An 18,136-nucleotide genomic window follows, 5' to 3' on the forward strand; every position below is an offset into this window, starting at 1 on the left:
ACTAAAAAGCTGTTTGGAAGTTCTGAAACTGAGAATGGAACTAGTTGACTATGGACTGAACACTGTAGAGTAGTGGTTCTTAACCAGAGGTGATTTGGGGATTTTTTTCCCTTCTCTCCTCTCTCCCCTAGGAACATTTGGCAACATCTGGAGATGGTTTTTGGTCATTACAACTAGTGTTACTAGCATTAAGTGATTAGAGGCTGGGGATGCTTCTGTTGACTGAAAAAAAATACACAACCTAAAAGTAGAGAACTGTGTTTTATTTGGGGCTTTACTGAGACTTAAGCCCAGGATATAGCTTCTCAGATAACTCTGAGGGACTGTTCCAAAGAGGTAAGGGATATATAGGAATTTTTGCAAAAAACCCAAGTAATCGAATATCAAAAGATTACTGCTGATTAAAGAAAACCCAGACATCTCAAGTTAATGAATTTAGTGGTTTTCTATGTATGGGAAGATGCAAGAGTTTGAGCTTAATGAAATTATTCCTTTGATATGCACCTTAACTATCTAGGGCCAGTATCCTGTTTTTCTCCATCCTGAATCCCCTCAAGGTGCACCATGTGGGTGGCTGCAGTGGCTGATGGCTTGATGGCCTCAACATTCTTTGTTTACTGATATGGCAGGTGACATTCTTTGTCCACACTTCTAGATATCCTACAATGCACGGGACAGCCCCCCTCGGAGAATTATCTGTCCCCAAATGCCAGTACTGCTGAGGTCGAGATACCCTGCTGTAGGGTGATCTGGTGGCTTGTTTGCCTAGAAGACCCTTGATATCACCATCTTTAGGGTTTTTCCCCTTTCAAGATGGTCAGTGTATTCAAAGAAGAAACTAAGCTTGCTTGCCAGAGTTTCAGGTGTGTAATGAGACAAAAGAACTGGAGTTCTCTTTATTCAGTGGTAATTGTCCTGTAACCCTCCCTCTTCATTTTCCAAATAATACTCTTACCTTCTGTTGTGTTTTGAATGCCCTAATCCAGAGACCTTTGCGTTTAACCCTCTGGTGAATTGTTAGTCTTCTGCTGGAGTGGGAGAAGATCAATATCTGGCCATGTGAAAATATATGGCTGTGTGAAGGGAATCTAGGTATCTGATTACCACTTAAACAGACTTTTAACCAATCGTTTATTTTCAGTTTTACTATTACCTTCACTTTTAGAGGTAACTAAATGCCACTAATTTATGAGCATTTGGAGGTTTTGTGTTATCAATTGGCTTGTTTCTTGGCTTTTTCCTTCTGGCTTAGGATTCTGCCTTTTCAGATCTGCTAAGTTCATTAGCTTCCCAGCTTCCAAAGTTTTATTGCAGTTGGTTCTTTTCCTGTTCTTCTTGTTATTATGGATTTATGATGTTTTAAGAATTCCTTTAGTTTTAATGGGATTTTTGAAGGCTGCCATCATTACCTGAAAGTTTCAAAGTTTATTTTGAATTCTAATTTTGTCTCTGGTATAGAAGTTTTTTTTTTTTCCTGCATAGATATTACTGATAATCACATACCCACTCCCATGCATGATTCTAATCGTTTATGTTATTAATTTTTTCTGGATCTTTGCTGATTTTGTACTAGTTCTATTACTGAGGAAGGAGCATTGCCTTGAAATATAATTGTGGATTTGTCTATTTCTCCTTTAAGTTTTGTCAGGTTTTGGTTCATGCATTTTAAAGCTCTGTTAGTTGCATTCATATTTAGGATATTTATATCTTCTTGGCAAATTGGCTCTTTTATCATTATGTAATGTATATGTAATTACTGGTAATTTTCTTTGCTCTGCAGTTTACTTTTTCTAATATTAATATAACCACTTCAGTTTTCTTTTGATTAGTGTTTACATGGTATATATTTTCCATCCTTTTCTTTTAACCTTCTCATATCATCATATTTGAAGTATTTTGTAAACCACATAGAGTTGGGTGATGATTTTATATTCATTCTTATAATCCCTGTTTTTTGATTGGAGTGTTTAAGCCATTTATACTAAATGTGATTAGTTATATGTTCAGTTATAGGTAACTATATTATTATTTCTTTTCTATTTTTTCCTCTCTTTTTCAACCATTTTCTGCCTTCTTTTTTGGGAACTTTGAAAAAAATTCTTTAAAAACTTACCTATATGTATTTTTACCATATCTCTGCATTTTCAGTGGTTGTTCTAAGGATTACAATATACATATTTAACCTTAAAGTATACCAAAATAAATATTTTACCACTTCAAGTGGAATATAGAAATTTTACCATTGTATAGGTCTTTTACCTTCTGATTTTATGTTCTGATTTCCTTATGTATTAGGACTACGTACATTGAAAACACCATTAGATAATATTTCTAAGTTTTGCTTTCAATGATCAAACATATTTTAAAATCTAAAGAGGAGAAGCATAGTCTTATATTTAACCAAATCTTTACCATTATATATTTCTCTTCTTTCATTTTTGACCGCCTATCACATGTGAAGAGCAAAGAAAACCTCAATTTGCATGGGAAAAGACAATCAATAGATGCAAGACCAAGATGAAAAAGATGTTGAAATTGCCTGACAAAAAATTCCAGTATCATTCTCTATGGAGAACTGCTTTTAATCATTTTTTTTAAAGAGCAGATCTACTAGAAATGAATTAGCTTAATTTTTCTTCATCTGAGAATATCTTTATTCTCTATAATTTCTGAAGGATATTTTTATTGGATATAGGATTCTGGGTTGCCAGTTATTTTTCTTTCAGCACTTTATTTATTTGTTTATTTTATTATTATTATTTTTTAAATATTTATTTGGTTACACCGGGTCTTGGTTGCGGCATGTGGGCTCCTTAGTTGCAGCAGGAGAGCTCCTTAATTGTGACATGTGAACTCCCAGTTGCTAGATACACATGGGATCATACTCCTAGGCAAGGGATAAAACCCAGAACTTCTGCATCGGGAGCACCAGGTCTCACAAACTGGGCTAGCAGGAAGGTTCGTCGCTAGGTCTATTTTTATCACAGGAATATCAGCCTTGTTTATTCCCACAAGGCTTCAAAAAATTGAGGCAGGGCTTCCCTGGTGGCACAGTGGTTGAGAATCTGCCTGCCAATGCAGGGGACACGGGTTCGAGCCCTGGTCTGGGGAGATCCCACATGCCGCGGAGCAACTAGGCCCGTGAGCCACAATTGCTGAGCCTGCATATCTGGAGCCTGTGCCCCGCAACAAGAGAGGCCGCGATAGTGAGAGGCCCGCGCACCGCGATGAAGAGTGGCCCCCACTTGCCACAACTAGAGAAAGCCCTCGCACAGAAACGAAGACCCAACACAGCCAAAATAAATAAATAAATAAATTATTTTAAAAAAAAATTGAGACAACAGTCATGCTTTCCCCACCCCCCATTTGAATCTTTAGTAAAGCACAAAAGATTCATTTGATTATGAAGAGAAGCACAAGTATGGATTCTTTCAGCACTTTAAAATGTTGTTCCTTTTACTTTTGACTTCCACAGTTTCTGAAGAGAAATCTGATGTTATCCAAATAATAAAATACATTGTTTTTATCTGACTGCTTTCAAGGTACTTTCTTTTTTCTTTAGTTTTTAGCCATTTGATTATGATGTGTTTGGGAGTGTATTTTTTGAGTTTATCCTATAGGGTTCACTGAGCTTCTTGAATCTGTCTTTTGCCAAATTTGGAAACTTTTGCCATTATAACTTCAAACATTTGTTCTGCACTACACTCTCTCCTGTCTTTTTGAGACTCCAGTGACACAAATGTTAGCCCTCTTTGATATTGTCCCACAGGTCCTTGATACTTCGTTCATTTTGTTTTCATTCTTATTTACCTCCACTGTTCAGACTGAATAATTTCTATTTATACATCTTCAGTTCCATGAACTATTCCTCTGACATCTCCATTATGTTATTAAGCCTATCTGGTGAGTTTTGTTTTGTTTTGTTTTTTACTTTGATTATTATATTTTTAAGTTTTAAACTTTCCATTTTTGGAAATGTTTAAATGATCAAGTGGGATTTATCCCAGAGATGCAAGGATTCTTCAGTATATGCAAATCAATCAATGTGATACACCATATTAACAAATTGAAGAATAAAAACCATATGAACATCTCAATAGATGCAGAAAAAGCTTTTGACAAAATTCAACAACCATTTATGATAAAAACTCTCCAGAAAATGGGCATAGAGGGAACCAACCTCAACATAATAAAGGCCATATATGACAAACCCACAGCAAACATCATTCTCAATGGTGAAAAACTGAAAGCATTTCCTCTAAGATCAGGAACAAGACAAGGATGTCCACTCTCACCACTATTATTCAACATAGTTTTGGAAGTCCTTGCCACGGCAATCAGAGAAGAAAAAGAAATAAAAGAAATCCAAATTGGAAAGGAAGAAGTAAAACTGTCACTGTTTGCAGATGACATGATACTATACATAGATAATCCTAAAGATACCACCAGAAAACTACTAGAGCTAATCAATGAATTTGGTAAAGTTGCAGGATACAAAATCAATGCCCAGAAATCTCTTGCATTCCTATACACTAACAATGAAAGATTAGAAAGAGAAATTAAGGAAACAATCCCATTCACCATTGCAACAAAAAGAATAAAATACCTAGGAATAAACCTACCTAAGGAGGTAAAAGATGTGTACTCAGAAAACTATAAGACACTGATGAAAGAAATCAAAGATGACACAAACAGATGGAGAGATATACCATTTTCTTGGACTGGAAGAATCAATACTTTGAAACTGACTACACAAAGCAATCTACAGATTCAGTGCAATCCCTGTCAAATTACCAATGGCATTTTTTACAGAACTAGAACAAAAAAATCTTAAACTTTGTATGGAGACACAAAAGACCCCGAACAGCCAAAGCAATCTTGAGGGAAAAAAACGGAGCTGGAGGAATCAGACTCCCTGACTTCAGACTATAGTTCAAAGCTACAGTAATCAAGACAATATGTTACTGGCATAAAAACAGAAACATAGATCAATGGAACAGGATAGATAGCCCAGAGATAAACCCACGCACCTATGGTCAACTAATCTATGACAAAGGAGGCAAGGATATACAATGGAGAAAAGACAGTCTCTTCAATAAGTGGTGCTGGGAAAACTGGACAGCTACGTGTAAAAGAATGAAATTAGAACACTCCCTAACACCATACACAAAAATAAACTCAAAATGGATTAAAGACCTAGATGTAAGACCAGAAACTATAAAACTCTTAGAGGAAAACATAGGAAAAACACTCTTTGACATAAATCACAGCAAGATCTTTTTGACCCACCTTCTAGAATAATGGAAATAAAAACAAAAATAAACAAATGGGACCTAATGAAACTTAAAAGTTTTGCACAGAAAAGGAAACTATAAACTAGACGAAAAGACAACCCTCAGAATGGGAGAAAATATGTGCATATGAATCAAAGGACAATGGATTAATCTCCAAAATATATAAACAGCTCATGAAGCTCAATATTAAAAAAACAAACAGCCCAATTTAAAAATGGGCATAAGACCTAAATAGACATTTTCCCAAAGAAGACATAGAGATGGGCAAAAGGCACATGAAAAGCTGCTCAACATCACTAATTATTACAGAACTGCAAATCAGAGCAGTTTTTAATGCTAATTTAGCTCTACTACTAAGGCAGCATTCTTCAGATGAGTCTACTAGATTCCCATATATTATGAGATCTTTCTGCTCTGGCAGGTGAGATCACAAATTATTCTCAATTCTCAGTGAGATACAGGAATTGTTCTACTTACAAGTTTCTGGTAATTCTTTCCTTGTTCTTGGGTCATATCCTCTCATGTATGTGCAGATCAATACTCACCCAAAGTTCAAGTGGACCCCTCTGCTGATCTCCAGAGCTCAGCTGTTCTCTCTGCTCTCATATTCTAGCCTCTTTGGCCTTTCTGATCTCTTATATCTTATCTCTACTCATTCATACCAGCGGGCTCTGTTCAAGTTTTACTTTCCTGTGCTGTCACATGGAAACTCTGTCTAGACAGTAAGCTGGTGCAGTGGTAGGGTTCAGCTCATTTGTTACCCTTCTTTAAAGGACTACTGTCCTGTGCTGCCTATTGTCCAATGTCTGAAAACTGTTCTTTTTCACGTATTTTGTCCAGTGTTTTAGTTGCTTAAGGTTAGAGCGTAAAGTTAGTTCCTATTACAGTGTTTTGGCCCAAAACAGAAATGTCAAAGATTTTTTTTTAACCCCCTTTCTCTTTGATAGATAGCACTTAGAGATCAATGTCATCATCTTTAAGGATTTCTAGACTTCTAATACATAAAACTAACACAGTGTTATATGTCAATTAAAAAAATAAATTAATTTTTAAAAATTTCCAGACCTTTAAAATCCAAATATTTTCCTTCAATTGTCCATTGTAATATAGACTAAGCTAAGAAACTTTTCTTTTTATCTAAATGAAATGCCTTCATAGTCAAGATTGTATTGCTACTCTGTTGGAAGTCTCTTGTTTTCTTCAGTTTTATAGGAGCTTGACAATCTCATGGAGTTGTTTTGAAGGATCAAGCATTATAACATTTGAAATACTTTAAAATGTGTTATTCAAATGTAAGGTACTATTCTGAGCCATGAGGTGAATTTTGTAAATGAATCCCCAGTTGGGATGTTGTTTTAATAAGTTTCTAAAAATGTTATTTTATATATATTTTCCCCCCACAAGTACTAGGAATCTTTAAGAGAGTAATTATTTTACTCTCTTACTTTAGCAGAGTATCATTTTACTTATAAAGTATTATAACTTTATAAATAAAAAACTTCCCTTTACAACTTTCTCATAGATCCGCATCCTCATAACTAAGGAGTTTGTATCTGAATTGGCTTATTAGTCTATTATCTTTCTAAATTGGGAAAGAGTAGGGAATGAGAACCATGCACTTCAGTAAGCTATCATTTTAGATTCAGGGTTACTATGAATAGCTTTGGATGGAAATATTTAACTATATTAAACCAGAAGATTATATTTAACCTAGTTAATAGTTAATCTTTTGGTCATCAGCTCTGTTAGTTTTTTCAAGTTATTAACTTCGTCTTATGTATTTAAGCAACTGATAATTTCTTGAACAGCTTTCATGAGGACTTAGGTATTATTTTTTAAAAAGCGTTACAAATTGTACAGGTAAATGAAATAATGGAATATGTTTCTCTTGCTTAGCAATTATAAAAGGAACAGCCTTGGATGAAGCTACTTCAAGAAAGTTATCACATGTATCAGGATGCTATCCACAATATACGAAGAAAAGCATTTTATCTTCCAGACTATCTGAATTGCCATTATCCCAAAAGTTAAATACAAAGAGCCTCCAAAATCATACAATTATGAAGGGGAATGATGACCTTGAATTTAAAAGATCAAAAAATATTTTGCAAATAAGAAAATTCCAGGATGAGGTTGACAGCAGTGATGTAGAATTCCAGGAACCATATTCAAAGGATGGCATAAACTTCAAGAGAAGTTCAGAGAAGGTTGAAATTCATGACTCAAAGTCTAAACCACAAAACTTGAAGAGTGTTACAAGCCTCAAAAAGTCCCTGGATAAAAGTGATATTTTTAGTATCCCAAAACTTCAGAAGCCAGCTGTGAGAAGGCGCACCAGCCTTCTAAAACATGTTTTATCTAAGGAAAAAACTGCAATTAATGCTCTGGGTCAGTATCATATATGTAAGTCAACATCTAGATCTTTGAATCATTACAGAAATGAGCTGAATTAAGCAGTTATTAGATAGTTGCAGGCATTTCAATTGTTAGTACTCTGGGTAACCACCACTTCTGGTATGTAGACCATTGGATACAATATTGTAGTTTTGATGGTAGTTCCTTTCCAGATGCTCCCTTTTGTGGGGGCCTAGCTTTGGCTGAGAAGCTTATTCAGTGATTAATTGGAGTCACTCAAGTTCCCTAGAAAGTAGAGGGCCTGTTTTCATTTGGAAATGCTCTTTTTTGGTCATTTATATAACCAAGTATGTATGAAGTCTATGTGAAATTTTTGCTCAGAGTTCCATAATTTAAATTTATGATATCCATAATACTTCAGATATTATCTCTTATGGATGTGGGAATATCAAGAGAAAATCATTAATACTCTACATCTCAGATCCCCAAGGCTTTATTGTATTCCTCAAAGATGAGCAGTGGCTTCCCAACCAGTATATGTTTTCCCCTCTGTGCTGCTTATATCATAGAAGTACTGTGTAGGGAACCCAGTTAAACACTCTTTCCTGTAGGCCTCAGCTGAAGTTGCTTAAGTTATATTTATTTTCTTTAAAGAAACTTACTGGCCTTTAAAAAAATTGTATTTAGTACTGAATGTAATTGTTAAAGTGAATGCTTTGTGGATAATTAGTGCTTCTTATACACTAATGCATACTTTAAATAACTCAGTTGAAAAAAGAGTGTGATCTATTAAGGAGGCATAAAGATGTTTATTCCGATTCCTTTACCAATGCTCTGCTTTTACTCTGTGCCTCATTTCTATTTCTGAGATTTTTGTACTTCAGTAAGAATTAAAGCCCTGGTTAAAGGAATAATGGAGTAATAGGCATTTAGCCAATGGGTAGAATAGGGCTGTGGAAAAAAGTGGTTATCTACCTTGCTGGTGTCACTAAAATAAAATGATGTCACCTACCACTGCCACACTTAATGTTCTGTATATAGAGAAGTATGAAATAGCTTATCTCGTATAACTTCTCCAAATAGATTGATGGTGATTGAGCAGCTATGAAATGTGACTGTCACTTGATTTACGTTCAAAAAACATTTTTAAATTTTCATTATGAAATAATTTTAAATTCATAAGAATCATACAAAAATACAATAAAAACATTTCTGCATACTCTTCATCTAGTGTTCCCAAGTGTTAAGATCTTATATAACCACAGTACAATGATCTAAACCAGGAAATTAACACTCATACAACAGTATTTACTAATCTAAGGGCCTTATTCAAAATTTGTCAGTTTTTCCATTAATGTCCTTTTTCTTATCCAGGATCTCATCCAGGACCACATATTACATTTAGCTGTCATGTGTCCTTAGTCTCCTTCAGTCTGGGATGGTTTTTCAATCTTTCATGACCTTGACACTTTGGAAGAGTATTGACTTGTTGTTTTGTATAATGTCCCTCGTTTTGGGTTTCCTTATATTTCTTCATGAATAAGTTCAGGGTATGCATTTTGGCCAGAATACAACACAGGAGATATTTTGTCCATCTCAGTACATAATATTAGGAGGCTCATGATGGCCATGTGTGTCTGCTAGGATTTTATAATTTTGAAGGTTGTGAACTGAAAACATGGTAGGGTAAAGTGATAGGAAGGGAAAGAACTCTCAATTTTTGTTTGAAATCTTGGAATTTAAACAAAGCACATTGATGTTTTGATCTCTTGGACTCATTCATTATATTTTAATCAGAACCAAGCTGCATTGGCTGGGCCACTAGAACAGGCTGTTCTTCCAAACAAGTAGTTTATAAATGTTTATAGAATTTCAAGACAGTTTTGTGTTTGAGCTATAAGAGAAAGATTAAGTGTAATGTAAGATACAACAGAAATATGGACAGAAAAGCAGTCCTTCTGTAAGGTGATATTAAGTAAATAAAACTTGATTTCTGATTACTAGATAAAGATTTTAGCTGCCAATTATTGCTCAAGACACATAAATTATGTTGCTGAATAGTCCTTCACATTTTGTATACTTAGGAAATGTCTGTGAAGCTATCAATAAACTCTGAGAAAATTACATTGATACAGAAGAACCTCAGTCCATTTTGCATTCAGTAGGAATTACTTTATCAGATAAAGAGTTCAAGAAGATTGTGACAGACACTACTAGAAATGGTGAGAGACTGATAATACCAAATGTTTTGAAAATATTAGATACTTTTATGTGAGTATTAAATGTTGGAGTAAATTCTCTCAACTAGGAATGGAATGGAATGGGCCATTCTAAAGAAGATTCAGAAAGAACAAATATAAAAATTATAAGTAGTTATATGTAAAATAGATAACTAATAAGGACCTACTGTATAGCACAGGAAACTCTACTCAATACTCTGTAATGACCTATATGGGAAAAGAATCTAAAAAAGAGTGGATATATGTATATGGATAACTGATTCACTTTGCTGTACAGCAGAAACTAACACGACATTATAAATCAACTATGTTCCAATAAATTTTTTTTAAAATTGGGATTAGTAAAAAAACAATTCCTGGGAAGTTTGACCTAATGGATTGGTTTGGAGGGGCTAGGTCTTTCATATCTCAGAACTGTTTCTGTAAGGTTCTTCATTACTATTCCTAGCTATGCCTTCTAGTGTGAGACAGGTACTGGGGAAAGCTTATCTAGCTGTAGAATAGAGGTTCAGGTAGCAAGACTACAATACCCAAGAGGTTCAAAAATCTCTAAGTCAATAGCATAGGGGTCCAAGGAGAAATAATTGGAGATTCTAAAATGTAGAACGAGTACTGTAGCTAGGAATTTAGGGCTAAGGGAATTTAAGGCTTTTAACCAAGGCAGGCAGTTAGCATCTATAAATTAAATAGCATATCCCACTCACCAACCTAAGTTCAGGACAGAGTTTAAGTTTCTAAGAAAGATTCTTTTTTTTTTTTTAATAAATTTATTTATTTATTTATGGCTGCACTGGGTCTTCGTTGCTGTGTGAGTGCTTTCTCTAGTTGTGGCGAGCAGGGGCTACTCTTCGTTGCAGTGCACGGGCTTCTCATTGCTGTGGCTTCCCTTGTTGTGGAGCACGAGCTCTAGGTGCGCGGACTTCAGTAGTTGTAGCACGCAGGCTCAGTAGTTGTGGTGCACGGGCTTAGTTGCTCCACGGCATGTGGGATCTTCCCGGACCAGGGCTCGAACCCATGTCCCCTGCCTTGGCAGGCGGATTCCTAACCACTGTGCACCAGGGAAGTCCCTAAGAAAGACTCTTGTATTAGAGAAGTTGTTTTATCATTAAGTAGGAATTGTCCACAGCAAAAGTTCAGTTAAGGAGAGGGCAGAGGCAACAGTTTGGGAAAAGACTGACAGAAATAACATTAGAAGTGAATTATTAGAACCTGAGCAAAATTCCTTAGTTAAGGCAAATAAGAAAGAATATTTGATTTTTAAAAAAATCTAAGAAATAGAGATCAGAGTAATGGTTACCAGGGGGTAAGAGTTGGCGGTAGAACAAAATGGGTAAAGGGGATCAATTGTATGATGATAGATGGAAACTTAATTTTTGGTAGTGAGCACACTGTAGTGTATACAGAAGTAGAAATATAATGTTGTACACATGAGACATATAATGTTAATGTTGTACACATGAGACAGAATGTTAAAGACATATAATGTACACATGAGACATATAAATGTTAATGTTAAAGACATAATGTTGTACACATGAGACATATAATGTTAATGTTGTACACATGCGACATATAATGTTAAAGACATATAATGTACACATGAGACATATAAATGTTAATGTTAAAGACATATAATGTACACATGAGACATATAATGTTTGTAATGTCAATACAAAATAAATTTTTAAAAATCTAAAAAGTAGATGCCACTAAAATTATTCAGCCCTTTCTTCTGCTTATCAGGATTAGTATGATCACTGTGGAGGGTTTGTATGTAAAAATAGGTAGTTATTTGGACCAGATGGATACTAAGGGTAAGGATGGGGATACTTGGGTTTGTCAGGGCTGGTTAGCATTGTCAAAGTGTCTTAGTGGACGGCATATTGATTTGACTGGGTTTTCATGATGATGTGAAATAGACTTCTTAACTTTCTCATGGTCTACCTCTATGGGCACCTTTCCTTTTTCCTATATCTATCAAGAACTGAGTACCTAACCCAGTCCTTTGCACTTTATAATAAACATTGAAAAAGCAGGGACTGTGTCCTACTTATTTTTGTATCCTTGGTGCCTAGCATAGTTCTTGGCACTAATATACTGTCAGTAATTGCTGAAAGGAAATGAACTGACCTAATTTAGAAAGACTTATCTAGGGAGACAAGATAAGAAGAAGAAATAGGATGATGATTAAGTAAAGGATAAGCGTTTTTTCATAGTTGTATTAAAATGTGTATTTACCTTTTATACAGAAGTATAATAGAATGTATAATCTAAACTTTTCTTTTACAGAAAATGGAATGGTGAAGTTAGATGATGTTGTGCATGCTCTCTCCAAAGAGCAAAATCTTCCTGGATATGATGGTAGGTAGGAAATTTATTTTAAAATCATCTGGGGGAAAGAGCAGTTAGGTTGAGGAGAATTAGGTTCAACTGAACTGAGTTTGCTTTTTGTATAGATACTTAATAGTTCCAAAACCCTTTAGCAAGCCATTTGCCAGTTTTTTTAAAAACTTGGTATATCAGGGTAATAACAGCTAAATTGCTTAGTTCACAGAGTTGTTATGTGGATTTTATGAACTGGAGAGTGCTATATAAATGTACAGTAATAGAAATGATAATGAGGAAGTCAAATAGGTAATTAGCTCCATTATTAGCAATTGACGGGTGATTTCATTTTTAATTTTTATAAGGAACTTGTTTGAATGAAATACTTGTTTGGTTTATCTTTGTTTTAGAACATTTTGTAAAACAGTTCTATTGAGGTAAAATCTACATACATAAAATCACCCATGCACTGATTTATATTATAGAGTCACACCACAATCTAGTTTTTCTTACTTGCAATGTTTTTATTTTTTATACAAATAATTAAATATTTTTTCTGTGATATTAAAAAGAAATGAAAGTTTTATGAAGGCTTGCTGTTTATTTCCTTCTGTTTATTCATATACTTTTAAAAAGATGAGCTTTCTCTCTCTTCCCAAAAGATTTCTCTTATAAGAAAAAATTAGGACTTCCCTGGTGGCACAGTGGTTAAGAATCCGCTTGCCAATGCAGGAGACACGGGTTCGAGCCCTGGTCCGGGAAGATCCCACATGCTGCAGAGCAACTAAGCCTGTGTGCCACACTACTGAGCCTGTGCTCTGGAGCCCGCGAGCCACAACTACTGAGCCTGTACGCCACAACTACTGAAGCCCGCGTGCCTAGAGCCCGTGCTCCGCAACAAGAGAAGCCACCGCAATGAGAAGCCCGCGCACCACAACGAAGAGTCGCCCCCACTCACCGCAACTAGAGAAAGCCCCCACACAGCAACAAAGACCCAACGCAGCCAAAAATAAATATAAAAAAATAATAAATAAATTTAAAAAAAAAAAAAAGAAAAAATTAATCCAAAGGAAGAAACTTTCTTTTATACCTAGATGAAGAATCTCATGTTAAAAACTGCATTAGCATTTGTCATTTCTGATGAATGTAAATGTTTAAGTCTCTGGATTTCTTGAAGATACTATTAGTAAATCGATTTCTTGAATGCTTCACCATGCAATCATTCATTCACCAACTCAGTCATTCTTTCATTGCTATTTTGTGAAGTAGTGTCTTGGTCACAGCTGTCTCTTCCTCTTTTTTCCCCATTATACTATTTTAAAATTTTATTTGAAATTGTGGGAACTAACACATATCATGGAATTTACCATCTTAACCATTTCTAAGTGTACAGTTCAGTAATGTTAGTGTTAAGTGCATTCACATTGTTGTGCAACCAATCTCTACAACTTTTTATCTTGCAAAACTGAAACTCTGTACCGGTTAAATAAAAATTACCCATCCTTGCCCCTCCAGTTCTGGCAACCATCATTCTACTTTCTGTTTCTGTGAAGTCGTCCACTTGAGATACCTTAGTAGAATCATACAGTATTTGTCTTTTTGTGACTGGCTTATTTCACTTATCATAATGCCCCCAAGAGCTGTCCGAATTTTCTTCCTTTTTCACGCTAAATAATATTCCATTGTATGTGTATACCACATTTTCCTTATTCATTCATCCATCAGTGGACACTTGTGTTGCTTCCTCCTCTTGGTTATTGTGAATAGTGCAGCTATGAAAATGGGCATGCAAATATCTCTTTAAGCTCCTGCTTTGAATTCTTTTAGATATGTACCCAGAAGTAGACACAATCCAGTTTGTAACATTTCTGTCACTCCTAAAAATTCTCTCATGCCCATTTGCAATTAATCTCCACCCCATCTGTAGACAACCACTAATCTGCTTTCTGTCTCTATGAATTTGCCTTTTTTTGACATTTAATATAAATGAAATCATATAACATGTCTTTTATACTTGAGGTCCTTCACTTTACATAATGTTTGGTTGTTTTTTTTAATTTATTTTTGGCTGCGTTGGGTCTTTGTTACTGCGGGCGAGCTTTCTCTAGTTGCAACGAGCAGAGGCTACTCTTCATTGTGGTGCACGGGCTTCTCATTGCGGTGGCTTCTCTTGTTGCGGAGCATGGGCTCTAGGCGCGCAGGCTTCAGTAGTTGTGGCTTGCGGGCTCTAGAGCGCAGGCTCGGTAGTTGTGGCTCATGGGCTTAGCTGCTCTGTGGTATGTGGGATCTTCCCGGATCAGGGCTCGAACCCGTGTCCCCTGCATTGACAGGCGGATTCCCAACCAATGCACCACCAGGGAAGCCCTGCATAATGTTTTTAAGGTTAATTCATGTTGTAGTATGTATCAATAGTTCATTCCTTTTTATTGATAAATAAACCCATATTACAGTTTATGGATATACTTTGTTTTGTTGATGGTTGACCAGTTCATGAACATTTTATTTTTTTCAGCTTCTGACTGTTATGAATAATGCTGAAATTCATATTTGCATACATGTCTTTCTGTGGGCATACACTTTTATTTCTCTTGGGTAAATTCCTAGGAGAAAAATTGTTAGTCTGTATGGTAAATTTAAGTTTAGGTTTTTAACAGATTGCCAAACTGTTTTCCAAAGTGGCTATATCATTTTCATTCTCAGCAGCAATGTATGAAGATTCTAGTTTCTTCACATCCTTGTCAACATTTGTTTTTTTAAAATTATAACCAGTAAGTTTGTAGTGGTATCTCATTGTGCTTTTTTTTTTTAATTTTTATTTATTTATTTATTTATTTATGGATGTGTTGGGTCTTCGTTTCTGTGCGAGGGCTTTCTCTAGTTGCGGCAAGCGGGGCCCACTCTTCATTGCGGTGCGCGGGCCTCTCACTATCGCGGCCTCTCTTATTGCGGAGCACAGGCTCCAGACTCGCAGGCTCAGTAATTGTGGCTCACGGGCCCAGCTGCTCCGCGGCATGTGGGATCTTCCCAGACCAGGGCTCGAACCCGTGTCTCCTGCACTGGCAGGCAGATTCTCAACCACTGCGCCACCAGGGAAGCCCCTCATTGTGCTTTTAATTTTGCATTTCCCTAATGACTAATAACGTTGAGTATTTTTGTATATGCTTGCTAGCCATTCAGGTGTCTTTGGTGAAATATGTATTCAAATCTTTTGCCCATTTTTAGAATTCCATTTTGATTTATCTAGTATTTTATTTTATTTTATTTTTTTTAATGAGGATCTTGAATCAGATGCGTATGTTTTTGATTGATTGATTGATTGATTGATTTTGGCTGTGTTGGGTCTTCGTTTCTGTGCGAGGGCTTTCTCCAGTTGTGGCAAGCGGGGGCCACTCTTCATCGCGATGCGCGGGCCTCTCTCGTTGCGGAGCACAGGCTCCAGACGCGCAGGCTCAGCAGTTGTGGCTCACGGTCCCAGCCGCTCTGCGGCATGTGGGATCTTCCCAGGCCAGGGCTCGAACCCGTGTCCCCTGCATTAGCAAGCAGATTCTCAACCACTGCGCCACCAGGGAAGCCCTATCTAGTATTTTAGAGTGTATCTCTTTTTATAGCATTTTGGTGGTTGCTCCAGGTATTATATTACATATACATAACTTATCACAGTCTACTGGTGTCATCATTTTACCAGTTCAAATGAAGTATAGAAATCTTATCTACTTTTATGTCCACTTACCCTCCCCTATGTATGATATAATTGTCTTAAATATTTCCTTTACATATATTTAAAAACATATCAGACAGTATTATAATTTTTGCTTCAACCATCAAATGTAATTTAAAAACTCAAGAGGAGAAGGAAAGCCTACTATATTTACCCATATTTAGGCTTACTGTTTTCTTTCTTCCTTCCTAATATTCCACAGTTCTTTGTTTTATCCTTTCCTTTCTGTTTAAAGGACTTCCTTTTAGCCATTCATAGGTTTACTGTCAACAGATTCTCTTTGTTTTCTTCCATTTGAGAACATCTTGATTTCGCCTTCATTCCTGAAGAATATTTTTTCTAAGTATGGGATTTGGGTTGCTAGTTCTTTTCTTTCAGCACTTGAAAAATATGGTGCCACTTCTTTCTGATGTCCAAGGTTTCTGAGGGAAATCTTGTCATTCAAATTGGGTTTTTTTCCCCCCCTATAGGTAAGGTTTCATTTTTCTTTGACTGCTTTCAAGATTTTTTTCTCTGCATTTAGTTTTCAAAAGTTTAATTATAATGTGTCTTGACATGGATTTCTTTGGCTTTATCCTGTTTGAGTTTCACTTATTTTCTTGGATCTGTAGGTTAATATCTGTTGCTAAAAATTTGGGAATTGTTTAGCCATTGTTTCTTTGAGTACCTTTTTAACCATGCTCTCTCTGTCTCCTTCTTCTGAGGCTCTGATTACACCATGTTGGATCTTTCTTTATACTGCTACAGGTCCCGGAGACTCTATTCTTTTTTTTTCAGTCTATTTTCTTTCTGTTGTTCATTGGGTGATTCCTATTGCTGTCTTTCAGTTCATTAATTCTTTCTTCTCTCTCCTCCATTCAGCTGTTGACCCACTGAGCTTATTATTTCAGTTTTCGTAATTTTCAGTTGTAAATGTTCCATATACTTTGAATTGGGCTACATTTGCCTAGAGTAAGGAGCCGATTGTCACAACCTTCATGAAGAAAGTCTAAACCACTTTCTGTTAGCTGGAACTGCTGATACTGAAAGAATAGATGTGACTGGATCTAACTAAGCCTTCTTCTCCTGCTAGTGGTAGGGAGATTCCTGTCCAGGTTATGTTGATACTTTGCGGAAGAAGGAATATACTACTCTTTAAGTGTTATGCTTAGCCAAGAGAGTTTTACAGTGAAGCTGGCCTTTTTTCTTAAGTGTATAACACTTTAGATGCACCCATATCAAAAAAGCATTGTTTGAGTTGAAGCAACAGAGCCCCATGACAAATTGAACCAAAATCTCAAATGTACAGCACTTTACATTCATATTTGAGAAGTTTCCTGCCATTATATCTTTAAATAGATTTTTTGTCCTTTTATCACTCTCTCCTTCTGGGATTCCCATAATGTGTATATTGGTCCATTTAATGGTGTTCCATACATCCCTTAAGCTTTCTTCACTGTTTTTCATTCTTTTTTCTTTTTGTTCTTTGACTGAATTCTTTCCAGTGACCTGTCTTTTAGTTCACTGCTCCATTCTTCTGCTTGATCTAGTCTGCTGTTTAGCACCTCTAGTGAAATTTTCAGTTATTGTGTTCTTCACCTCTATGATTTCTGTTTGGCACTTTTGAATATTTTCTATCTCTGTGTTGAAATTCTCACTTTGTTCTTGCATTGTTCTCTTGATTTTGATGAGCATCTTTACGAGAGTTATCTATCTTTTTTATTAGAGTTATGAGAGTCTCTTTGTTGGAGTCTGTGCATTACACAAAGCAAGCACCTCTCTTAGTCTTCATAGACTGGCCTTATACAGGAGAATACCCCTACCAATTAGCCTAGCCAATATTCTTGGGACCTCTACCAACTCTTTCCTTCCCCAGGCTCTAGGACTGGTGAGACACATGCTGGTCCTTTGGGAGGCCCTGAAGAAGTTGGGGTGCTGGATGCATGAATCAATTCTTTTGCTATCCAGGGGGCAGCTGAGAATTGGCATTTTATATCTACTCACTCTGTGCTGAGCAAGGATCATTGGCATTGACTGGCTTATGTCACCACTTCTGTTCTATCCCAGACTACTAGTCTATACTAGACCTATCAGAGCCCCAAGATTGGCAAGATAGAAGCCAGTCTTCTGGGGAGGCCTTTTGGAAAAGTTGGACTGCTGGACATGCAAACCAATTTCTATCTTCCCCTGAGTGAAGCTGGGAGCTAAGGGGTCTCTTTCAGATC

General features: G+C 36.2%; 1 protein-coding gene across 1 annotated transcript in view; it reads left to right on the top strand.

Annotated features, from left to right (window-relative positions):
* Positions 1 to 18,136, top strand: part of EFCAB13 (EF-hand calcium binding domain 13) — a 112,836-nt gene that overhangs the window by 41,723 nt on the left and 52,977 nt on the right. Inside the window, 3 exon segments of the mRNA XM_057535190.1 lie at positions 7,191 to 7,682; positions 9,734 to 9,871; positions 12,179 to 12,250. Coding sequence (XP_057391173.1) covers positions 7,191 to 7,682; positions 9,734 to 9,871; positions 12,179 to 12,250 — 702 coding nt within the window.

Source organism: Balaenoptera acutorostrata, chromosome 20 (assembly GCF_949987535.1).
Source record: "Balaenoptera acutorostrata chromosome 20, mBalAcu1.1, whole genome shotgun sequence".
NCBI lineage: Eukaryota > Metazoa > Chordata > Mammalia > Artiodactyla > Balaenopteridae > Balaenoptera > Balaenoptera acutorostrata.